Raw genomic sequence first — 12,912 nt, forward strand, 5'->3', positions numbered from 1 at the left:
AGAGACAAAAATTTATAATCATTCATAATATCCAAGATAACAAATAATGCATATTTAGATATGTGCTATTAATTACCACTGTATTTTTTTCCTTCTAAATGAATTTTCTAGAAATTTTTGCAAAAAATATCCTCTATTAATCTTACCGAATAAATAAGATGTGGAAATGAACAAGAAGTCTTAAGGAATAAAAAAAACAATTTTACAATTTTGATTAAAATTACATTGCAGGGAGAAGCACCATAAAGCGCAGCTTCCAAACTTCCTCCTTAAATAATAACACCGCAAGGTTTGAAACGTATTCAAATGTAAGCATTACGATCATTTTTAAAGATTTCTCTATGATCATGATTGTGTTCTATATAACTTCTTAAAAGAATTAAACGTATTTTAACCATACCGTAAACTTTAATATTTTTTTAAAGTAACAATTACAAACCCCACTTACAATATGAACACATAAAATGTTATATATTCTTATATTTTTGATCCTAAATTATGATAAATAAATACATGGGGGCGATACCGAATCGTGAGTTAACAAGTGTTGGCTGTGGTCAAGAGGCCAGAAGGTTATTAGAAGAGTTTAAGAGGATTGTTTATGGATTAGTATTGTCTGATTATGATTTTGAGAAAAATGTAAAGAAGGAGATTTTTGATCTTGGAACTGATGAGTTGAAAGAATTTATGGTTAAGAATATTAAGATTGGAGATCATTGGAAAGTTATGGAAACCAAATTAGAGGAATTGGTTAAAGTACAGGAGGAAAAGGATATGAGATTACGGATGATTGAGGAGGTCACAAAGATGGTGGCAGAGGAGATTAGAAATATTAGTAGAGAGGAAAGAATATTTGAGAAGAGAAGAACAATGAGATGTTATAATTGTTCAAGAATGGGACATAAGAGTCAGATGTGTTATTATAGATATAGAAATGTTAAGAATAAAGACGAATGTGAGAGTATTAAAGAAGAAGGTAGCAGTAGCTGTGGTGAAAGGACTTATAGGAACACATGGGATGCTAAAAGACAAAAGAAACAAGAATGGAAGACAAGAAATAAAAGATGTTATGATGAGGTAGAAAAGAACGGTCTAACTTTAGAAGACATGAGAAAGAGGTTTAGGAACGTTATAGACAACGAAGAAGAGAAAATAAGATATTGTAAAATTGAAAAATGCAGAATCAGAACTGAAGAAGGTAAGAAAGTTGTAAGGAAAGGTCAGCAGGTGCCACAAGCGCATAAAGAAGAGCTGAGAAAATATATTCAGAGGTTAGAGACAAGGAATGTCATAAGAAGATCGACGTCGGAATGGAGAAATCCGATTAAAGCTTTAATTAAGCCAGATGGAAGTATAAGACTGGTTAGCAATCTCATGGCATTAAATGATTTAGTGGAGAAAGACCCTTATGAATTAGTGAACATTAGGGATATCATAAGGAACACGCAAGGATCGAAGTTTTTCAGTGTTATAGGCCTTAAAGAGGCTTTTTATGGAATCGAAATAGAAGAGCAAGACAAGCATAAGGCTGCATTTGAGTATGATAAGATAGTATATGAATGGAATAGTATGGTCATGGGGTTTAAAAACTCGCCTCAGATCATGCAGAGAATTATGAATAAAATTTTTGAAAAACATTTGGGTGGTAAAATAGAAGTATACATGGACGATATAGTGATTCATGCGAAGACTAGAAAAGAACATGATAAATTATTTGTAGAAGCGATGAAATTGTTAGAACGGAATAATATGCGGATAAATTCAAAGAAAATTCAGTAAGACCAAAAGGAAGTCAAGTTATTGGGAGTTACATTAAACGGAGATGATATGATTCCGTCTGAAATCAAGAAAAACGAAGCACTAGAGTTTCCAACGCCGCAGAATGTGTTTGACATCGAAGATTTTTAGGACTGAGTGGATGGTTTCGAGGATTTATTAAGAATTATGCGGAGAAGACATTATATATGACTGAATGTTTGAAAGGTAAATGTAAAGTATTGAATTGGACTGATGACTTAAATAAAGAGTTCGAAAATATGAAGGAAACGTTAAGAAGTATGAGTAAGTTGAAAATTGTAAACTATGACAAGGAATTTTTATTAAGAACTGACGCGAGCAATATATGAATGGGCGCAGTACTCATCAGAAGAATGATAAAGAAGAGTGGGTGCCAGTACAATGGGCATCGAAGAAATTCACCCCGACGGAAACTAGATATGGTATAAGTGAAAAGGAAATGTATGCCATATATCGGGGAATAAAGAAATTTGAGTATGAGTTAAGAGGACGAAAATTTAAAATAGAAACGGATCATAAAGCATTGGCGGAAATAAGAAGAAAGCCGTGTTTTAATAATAATAGAATTAATCGATGGATTGAGAAGATCCAAGAATTTGACTTTGAAATAGATAACAGGAAACCAGAACATATGGTCGTGGCGGATGCTTTAAGTAGGATACACGAGGAGGTTGATCCAAGAAAAGAAATGATAAAAAAAAGAAGTGAGCGTCAAATTGAAGGTAAATGGTTGAAGCACGTCGAGACGATAGACGGTAAAGAATACTGGAATTTTGATTCGGGGAGGAAAGCATTGATTCCTAAAATAAAAGAAAGAAATGAGCTTATGAGACGTTATCATGAAGAGCATGGACACAGAGGACTAGGAAGCATGTATTATGCCATGAAGTTTGATTATTATTGGCCAGGAATAAAAGAAGATATAGGGAAAATGATAAAAAGGTGCGAGGAGTGTCAAATTTACAATAGGAAAAAGTCTGGAGGATGTGATTTTGTTGCTACAAGCAGGTATTTAGAAAAAGTAGCGTTAGATTTAATTGATTTTAGAGATAAGGGCAAATATGTATTAGTTGCGATAGATTATTATACGAGGATAGCGTGGGGATGTGTATTATACGATAAGAAGAGATCCTCTGTGGCCCAGTTTATTGAGAACTTATGTAGAAATGGCAGGAGGCCGAAGGAAATAATAACGGATAATGGAAAGGAATTTGATAATGTTGACTTTAAGGATTTGTGTAGAAAATTGGATATTACCCATAATAGGGCGAGTGTCGAGTCTCATAGAAGCAATGGTGGAGTTGAAAGAGTTATAGGAACGCTTAGAGATCTAATATTGAAAATGAGTAAAGAGACGGCGAGTTTTGAAGACATAGTGATGGAAAGTTTTAAAATTTATTATAATAGTTACCATGAAGGTATAAGAAGTACTCCCAATGAAGCGGTAAAAGACAATACGGGAAAAGTGATGATATTAAATGGACCAGAAGGAGACTACAGTAAAAGATTTGTTAGAAGATATAGAGAGCGGTTTATTGAAGGACAACTAGTAAGGATAGCTAAGAAAGAAAACATCAAAGGATGTAATAAATATCAAAAGGGAAGGTTTTTAGACGAAGGTATTATAATGGTGATATGCCCTGGGACTCGTATGTTGTGAAGCTATCTAATGGGCGATATGTTAAAAAGAGACATTATGACTTGAAAAATCTGCTTGGGGTTAATGGTGATGTAGGAGACTAACCGTCTTGGAGAGGGGATGTTATATATTCTTATATTTTAGATCCCCAATTATGAAGAAATAAATACATAAAATATGAAATTAGATTTTTGATAAATGGTTTTAGTTTTTTATGCCTAAATTAAGCCCATTAAGAACATAAAAATGTGCTGATCGTCTTATAAATCTTTAACCTTCTAAGTTATATGTATATGTATTTAATATTATTTTTATTAATTAATGGGTGTAGGTACCCGTAAATTCGCCAAAAGTTCAATAATGGTTGTTTCGCCAAAAATTTTGCCCATAAAATTTTTCCTTTTTTCGCCGAAAATCTACCCTTAAAAAAATGAACGACAACTTTGAAATTTTTACCGGTCAACGTGGAGGACGAAATCTTATCTATGAAGATCAGATATACACTTTAGACTACAATAAGGACAATACTAGGAGATGTAGGTGCAGTAATAGGTCTTGTAGAGGTGCCATTACAATGAATGAATAAAACGAAATCGTTAAAAAAGTTATAAATTCACATGAACCAGTACCTGAGAAATGCATGTTTAAAAGAACTATCAAAAAAATAAAAGAACAAGTTGCTTTAATTAATGAAAACTCCCTAGAAATAATAAAAAACAACCCCCAGCATTGTCAACCAGCTTAGATATTACTAAAATGCCTTCCATAGAATATTTAAGAGATACAATCAAACGAACAAGAATTCAAGACTCGGATTTATAACTGGTTGCATCATAGATATACCCGAAGTCTTGCAAGTAGATTCTAAAAAAAATCGTTTTCTTATGTTTGATAGTGATCTGTAAGATAATGATAGATTTATAATATTTTTTTCAGAATTCAAAAAAAGTATGATTGAAAAAATAGACACGTTCGTTGTAGATGGAACGTTTAAATTTTCTCCTCAAGGACTTTACTAAATTGTCGCCTTTCATGGACATATATTTGGCAAAAGTTTTCCATACATTTATATTTTACTCGAGGGGAAAAGTGAAAGGTCATATTCTAGAGCCTTCGATAAATGTAAGAAATTAGTTACTATGAATGTTGAGAACTTTGTGACTGATTTTGAGAGAGGATTGGTCAATGCATTACGAATATCTTTCCCCGAAGCAAACTGTAATGGATGCTTGTTTCATCTTGGGCAGGCAGCCTATAAAAGAGTCAGGGCAATGGGGGACATAGAAAATTTAAAAATGATTCTAACTATAATCTAGTATTCAAAAAGATTCTTAGATTAGCTTTTGTGCCAAGACGAGATGTTCCGGTTTTTTATGAAGATATTAAGAAATTTATACAAGATAATTCAATCACAACCACAGCTAACTTTCAGTTATACTTTGAAAATAATTGCTTAGTTTCCCATGTAACAAGAGAAGATAATGGTGGGAGAGCTGTCGCCAATATAAATTTTTGGAATGTATTTGATAGTTTAAAAAATGAAATTCCTCGGACTTCTAACAATGCAGAAAGATAGAATAAAACCATCAACAAGAGGATGAAGACAAGAAATCCAAATATCGTTCTTTTTATTTCAAGAATACTCGATTGTGAGGAAAAGATAATATAATCTAAAACGTAAAAAAAAGGATTGTTTAAAGCTAAAAAAACCAAAAAAGCGGAGGAAAAAATTAGAACAATCGTTAAAAATTATAAACATTATTCTCGTGAAGAGTACAAGAATGCTTTCTGCAACACGTGAATTTCAAATGCGAATAAGTAAATTAAATAAACCTATTTTTATTATAAATGCTTTTTAAATAACCAATAAATTTTAATTTAAATTATAATAAAGCTTAACAAATCTTTTAATTTTTCTTTATACTACCAATTTTTTTTTGTATTTTTTTTGGCGAAAAAACGAGCAAATTTTAATTTTTGGCGAAAACCCGTATATTCGCCTACAGGCGAATTTACGGTTATCGAATGGGTGTAATGTGTTCCATTTTTTTTATATTTTATTAAATTGAAACACTTTCTTAAAAATTGTTCAAGATAGATCATAGATTCGTAGAGCTTTTATAACCTCTATTTCAGAATTTATAAATAATAAAAAATAATTAAAAAGAATTTTAAAATAAACTAGATACATTTTTTATTTCCATTAAACAGCTTAATATAGTGTATTGTTTATATTACAGACTTAATTAAAGAAAAAAAATGAAAATATGATGCGGTGTTCGTATACATTAATTTAGAAATAAAATCGCAGAAATTTGAGGTAACAAAATTATATCTTAGTTTATGTGAAAGTACCAAAACTGTTTTAAGATTACATTTATAATATCCGTTCAAAAAATAGTATACGAAGAACTCATTTAAAAAATAATTATGCTAGTACGTTGGTATTAGGCATTTTTAGATTTTCATGAAAAATCACACAGCACACACATATATATGTATATGTGCTTTAAAAAATGGATTATTACAAATAAACTTCTTTTTTTTTCTTTAAAATATTATGTCTTGTTCAAAAAAAAAAGCAAGTTAAAGTTAAGAACTTTAAAAGAGGTTTTTAATGTATATAGTGTCAAGTGACAGATCTCCAGTGGTCCTAAGATTGCCCTGGAGCTCAGAGAATACGATTCTATAAGTATTCTCTTCCTTCTCCCAACTATGTTTATGGAGGGAAAATGTATAATATTTTCCCGCCTATAAATATAAAAGAAAATCATACCCAGAAGGGTATGAAGGATAATAAAAAATATAGTTTAAAACATTATTCTCGGACTGATGGGAAACCATCAGTCCACAATGGTGGTAACGGTGACGAGGATTTGAACGATCACCTAAATAGTCTTATCACTCACATGAAGAAAATATGTCTGAGCAAGAGGTGGACAGAATTTAACGGCGAAAATCCAAAACAAGCCGAAGATTTTTTAACTCAGTTCCGCGAAATTGAGGACGTGTATACGCAAGAGAAAACGCTAGATATTGCCAAATCTAAACTTAAAGGCAAGGCGTTAACATGGTTCAGAGCGTTCGAGGGTGATGAAATTACAGACTATGATTCATTCAAAACCCAGTTTAAAAAAAAGTATTTAAAAGAAAAACTAGCAGAAGATATAACTGATAGGTTCATACATCTATACGTGGAGGGTCCAAAAGAAGGCGACATTTTAAGTTACGCTTACGACCTCAAAAGATGTGCAAAAGGAAACCCTGAATATTTTGCCAGATCAAAGATTTCTATAGGAAAGAACTCCCCCGATAGGTTGAAGGAGTCTATTGAAGAAACGAAAGATTGGTTGGAATTGCTGGAATTAGTTGAGAACAAACAAACTTTTATAAATAACTATTTAAACAAAAAGAAAACACTTAGTAGGAAACCAACATATGAAGCCACTAAACGAGAAAGGAAAAATAATAAACTCATTGGTCAAAAGGCAGAACAAGTATATTCTGCCAAGCTTTTAAAGTTGGGGAAAGAAAAAAATACTACTCAATTACAAGATATCCGCCCGAGGATAAATTTATATTCGGGAACAACACAAATATCCGCTCTTAATGATACCGGATCTCGAGTGAATCTTAAAAGTAAAACAATGATTCAGAAATTGGAATTAAAACCAATAATAGATACGCTTAAGGTAGATAGAAAAGGAGACCAGGTTGAAGCAGAAGGGAAAACACAAGTTTTTATCAAAAAGCCAAAGATCAAGAAAAAATTAAAGATCGAGGCTCATGTAAAAGAGAAATTACCGGAAAACTTCATCATTGGCATACAAGATACCAAGAAACTAAATCTACTAAAAAGTCTCGATAAAATGGAATATGACAGAACAAAGAAATCTGTCTGTACAACTATGGTGAAAAAACCAGACACGTATATAACAGAAATGGGCGAAGAGAATTTAGTTCAAGAAGAAAAAGAACAAAGTAATAAACTTGATATAAAACCTTCTATAACATTCCATATTAAAGACCAAAGCTCAAGTGTACATCGTAGCATAGATTTGAAAGTGCCAAAGGATCTTACAGCATTAAAGAACATTCAACATAGAAGACTAATAAGTCAAAATGAAGCGATAAGAGTCAAGCCCGTAGAGCTGGTGAAAGAAACCCATACTGGAGAAACTTGTTCGACGGGTACTATCCCGATTGCTTTAGACAAAGGATTTTTCAGGGACAAAGGAATATATGTGAACCCGGGAAAACTTTACATAATTAAAAAACAAGTTGGTTACCCAACTCCTTACATTGAAGAATTACATGATCCACCTGAATGTATAAGATGGGGCTTGAATTTAAGGCATCGTCAGATAAGTACCTGGGAGAAATACAGAGAACAGTCGCCATATAACGGACTAATAAAAAATTTTCACGGGCGTAGTGTACCCCCTGGGCTTAGAAATATACCATTCAATTTTAATTTTATGATAAATGGATGGCGTAAAAATTACGACGAAGGTTTAGAAGTGCCTCACTACACACATATCATTTACACGATGATTAAACCAGGAGAGGAAACAGGAATAGTTATAAAAAATGAGAAATTAGGTGTTCATAAACTACAAAACACAATACAAAGGCGAAACCCGCCGATAAACCTCAAGAAGAAAGTGATTGATAAAAGGGGAAAGTCATATATTACCCCTGTAGCCAAAATAAAGCGAGCCTATAATTCATATAACCTAAATAAGGACGCAGTCACTATTTACTGCAAGTACTTTAAGATGTGTCGTCAAATGGGAACCTAGGAGGCTTTAAAGAAGGGGGGAGTGTCAAGTGACAGATCTCCAGTGGTCCTAAGATTGCCCTGGAGCTCAGAGAATACGATTCTATAAGTATTCTCTTCCTTCTCCCAACTATGTTTATGGAGGGAAAATGTATAATATTTTCCCGCCTATAAATATAAAAGAAAATCATACCCAGAAGGGTATGAAGAATAATAAAAATATTAGTTTAAAACATTCTTCTCGGACTGATGGGAAACCATCAGTCCACATATAGTATTTCATCTAAGATCATAAAAAACCAAAATTTATAATAGAACAAAAACTTATGTAAACGCCTTTTTTTCTTTTATGACTAATTTTATTGAAACTATTTCCTTTTACCATAGTATTATTTAAAACTTCTATTGTTTTCTTATGGTTCATTATAAAAAAATAAATTTAAGTTTTTTTTGTTTTATTATAGTTTTAAATTCTGTTTTTTTGACCAAAAAATATGCAATAGAAAAATTGTTGATTTTATTATGTTAACATTTTCTATCCATTTTAGCTAAATATCTTTAGTTATTGTATGTATTTTTTTTACCGGCATCAAGTTTGTCGTTATCTAAATATCATTGTAGAATTATCGTCACCATTATACCTCAGACATGTATTGTATTCGAGGCTTCCGTACCATAAATTATAAGGAGACTTTTTTAGCAAAGTGTACTACAAAGTTAAAAATATGAACAACTTTATTTTTAGCTGCTAGCCAGTTTTTAAAATTTTAATCTCTTTCGTAATGATGTTTTTGCAAGTAAAAAGTAAGAGTTTGATTAAACCTCTCGACTAGTCATTGCTCTTTGATGACGAGTTTTTACATGAAAGAGCAAAATTTTTTGTTTACAAAATACAACTATGTCTCATTTTTAAACTCTTTGCAGTTGCTTATTATTGTATAGCTAGACCCCTAAATGTTTGAGATTTATATTTCAACTGTGATACGACTATAACGGGGCTTAGTTTAAAGCATAAATAAAATAATATTAAGAAAATATATCTTTTATTGTAAGTATAAACTAAAACCATCATTTTCACACTATGCGGACTCATATCAACAAGATAAATAATAAATCTTTTAAAGGGTCAATTACCTTACTTAGTGGTTGTAGTTTTCTCTTGTTTTTTGCGTAGAATCAATGTAAACGTATATCACGTTCTTTGAAAACCTCGATTATAATAAGTAGGTACACTAAAGTATTGTTCTTTACATTTATCAGTGAGAGATTCTGGTTTTGATGCTGACGATGAGTTGCTTGTCCCTATAGTTTAAGATACGATTATGTTACTCACAAATATTCATTCGTTTAGCCATTTACATCCTTCAAGAAGAGAATATTCTCCACAAGAATACGGGGGTTGAATCGTTATAGTGGCATGTTTGAATTTTCATATTCCCATAAAATTTTAAATTTTATATACATTGGAAAGTTTATTGAACAAATCTTTTCCCGGTCGCCTTTTCTAACCAGCCTATCATATTTTCAAAACTTGGGACACTCACGGCTATAATCTAAACATAAAACATTATCAAGACTTTTTTAATTGAACTTTTAGCTCAATAAAAAGAAGAAAATCTTGCCTTGAGCATCGAAAAGAGTTTTTTGATAATTTAATTGTGGAGAATAAGGAGGCCTAAATGATATAGGGGGTTTAAAAGGCAATAGCGAGAGAAGACTTTAATTAATAAACTTTTTTATTTATTTTTAAATTTCAAATTTTAAGGGGAAATATAAATTCAAACATGGCATTATAACGATTCTACCCCTGTAAACTTTGGGATTTCTTCTTTACGTAGTATTAATGTTTGTCACATTTTCAGGCTATCCTCGAGTACTTTGGTTTTTTAAACAAGACGATCATACTCAACTTGTTCCTTTATTTTTTTCTAGCGGGATAAGAAAGTAAATCTTTTTTATGTGTTTTAATAACACTATAAATATTAAAAAAAATACTGTTATCCAGCTTGGCTTAGCGGCTGTTGGGGCATATCTTCTTTTGAGATCATTAATTCGCATTCCGGCAGTAAAAATTTAGTTTTGGGATCGGTAAAGTAAATTTAATTAGTTGAATAAACTCATAGACAGACTAAATCTATATATATATATGTTTTGTATTTTTATGAATAATTGCATTTTTAGTAATAATTACTAATTATGTCTAAAAAATAAAAAATATTCCGGCCGCGCGACAATTATGCTGCATTTTTGCCCTTCCGATTTAAGGGAGATAGAGCCCCAAACTACGCCCCCTAATAAATTGTTCACTTAATTTTTGAACCGCAAAAATGAAACGCCTAAAAAGTAGAAGCGAGCAAATCGACTAAATTCGTTGCATCTTTAAACATAAAAAATAACAATCACTATAAATTTGCATACAAAATCTTTCTTTTAAAACCCGTATTAATAATAGACTATAAATTTAAATATGTTTTTATGCAATTAATTTGTTAATAAAATTTATTTAAACTTTTTAAGATATTTCAAGCAAACTTATCTAAATTGTGTAGAACAGTTGAAATATATGTCACATCACAAGAGAATTTACAGCAAGTAGAATACGATAAATTAAGAATGATGACGTCCTTGCGAACGAACTGGGCTTAATATTTGGATTTGAAATAGAAATAAACCCCTACGTAATTACTTGGAACAATATAGTGACTAAGCTTAACAAATCTTAGATCACAAGACTTGAAATCCTTAAAAAGTTAGAAGCTTACATAGATGATCACGCTAAAATAGACGCTAGAGAGCTTTCTCTGGATTATGAAGGAGAGGAGACGAAGCGAATGTGGAAAGGACTATAGATCTAGAAGCTGCCTTCAATCAGGAGACGCTAACGCGAAACCTTTCATTGTTAATTTAGAAATAAAACAGGGCTAAGTATACACCAAATAATTCATTTTTTTTCTAAATCGTGCTTCTTTTTTATTATAGTTTTCATTATAAAGGAGGTTTTCTTTATAAATTCCATTTTTTAATAGACCACCAATTAAAAAAATCGGAAGGTAAAAAATGCCCAACAATTAATATGTTGAAATAACCCCATTTTAAAATTAAAATATATATTAATATTTTTGTTATATTAAATATCAAAAATGATTAGTAAGTTTTGTCTCTTCTTTGCACCTACTTTTTTGCAATTCAAGTTTTTGGGTCAAAAATAACGTACAACCCCTCCGAGGGTGGTATTTAGGCATCTTCTCCATATTTTGCACCGTAATTTTTTTTTAGAATATTCCCTTTGTGAGAACAAATTCGAAAAAGAATAATTATTTTGCTTTCAACAAAAAATTCTAAAGGTGTAAATAAAGTCGAAATTTCTTATATATTATTTATAAATAAATTAGTATATGCTTTATCGTTTTGAAGACTGGATGTAGATTGTGTATAATTTGGTTCATTATAATCCTTTGAGTTCTTTCGTTAACAGGAAAAAATCAAATAATGATGATTTTAACCATTAAAAAATTATTCTAAAGCGCGCCTTATTATATTTAATTTGGATTATTCTATTTAATCTAATATGATTACTTCCATGTGTTTTATAATTAAATTTTCAACACTTTTTATTCGAATCTTTGATGGTTAAATGTTTTTGGAATATTTTGGAAGGGTTAAATAAATTCTAAAAAACTATTCTGACGATACTATAAACCAAGTTTTATAAAAAAATGAATAAATATTAACAATAAGTATACGCTCTCACAATAGATAATTCGAATTATTAATACGATATTTGGTATTATTTTGACATGATAAGGATAAAACAAGTAATTTCGAGAATTTAAGACGGGAAGAAGAGAAGTAAAAAAAGCAAAAAATCTCTTCAAAAAATAGTGGAAAATAGATGTAATGACTAATTAACGACGAAGCATTTGTATTAAAAAGGGTTAATTTGATTCTTATATCATTGTTTTTAAGAATTTTTTTTCTGGAAAAAAAAAGAAGAGAAAAGTATGCTTCTACAAGCAAAGAAAATTCTAAATTTGCATGTTATAATCATGAAAAACAGTTCAAATTAGTTAAAAACACATAGGAAATATTTCTTAAATATAAGTCAATGTTTATCACTTAATTTTTAGAAATTTTAAAAGAGGGATAAAAAAATTATGTTTTTTTCGTAGCACTATATATTATATGAAAGAAACCGTTTTTTTAATCTTTTAAATAAAAATTTGGTCTTTTGTTTTCACAAAATGGGGATTTTTTTAAATTTGATTTATTAACAAAACTTAGTAAAAAAAATTAAATGTTTATATCTAATCAATAATTATAAATGACGTGAATTGGAAAGCATCACGTGAGAAAAGTGCCCGAGTAAATTAAATGTTTGTGGACTAAAACAATGGCTGTATTTAGTTTTCAGGGAAACCATGTTCTAATAACATGATTGCTCGTCCTTAGTTTTGATTCCCAAGAGTAATGTCGGCTTTTATTATTGCTCTTCATCAGTCTTGCATTAGTGGTGGAAATATCATTTTAAAAAGGCTGATATTTAGAATAGAGCGCTTGGGTAGTATATTCCAAAAAGGGTAAATTGAAGAAATAAAAATAAAGAATTTAAAGTATTTTTCATGCCACAATACGATTGTAAAAAAAATTGTTTCAAAAATGACGTTAAGCTATAAATAATTTTTTTTAAATTTACCCC

General features: G+C 30.6%; 1 protein-coding gene across 1 annotated transcript; it reads left to right on the forward strand.

Annotated features, from left to right (window-relative positions):
• Positions 1-612: 612 nt before the first annotated feature.
• On the forward strand, positions 613-5,012 carry VNE69_07097 (integrase-like, catalytic domain-containing protein; the record flags this gene model as incomplete). Its single annotated transcript, XM_065474101.1, has 5 exons — positions 613-1,775; positions 1,901-2,075; positions 2,117-3,453; positions 4,533-4,617; positions 4,704-5,012. 5 exons carry the CDS (start codon positions 613-615, stop codon positions 5,010-5,012), a joined length of 3,069 nt encoding a protein of 1,022 aa, XP_065330173.1.
• Positions 5,013-12,912: the final 7,900 nt, after the last annotated feature.

This window comes from Vairimorpha necatrix, chromosome 7 (genome assembly GCF_036630325.1).
Source record: "Vairimorpha necatrix chromosome 7, complete sequence".
In the NCBI taxonomy this organism is placed as follows: domain Eukaryota; kingdom Fungi; phylum Microsporidia; family Nosematidae; genus Vairimorpha; species Vairimorpha necatrix.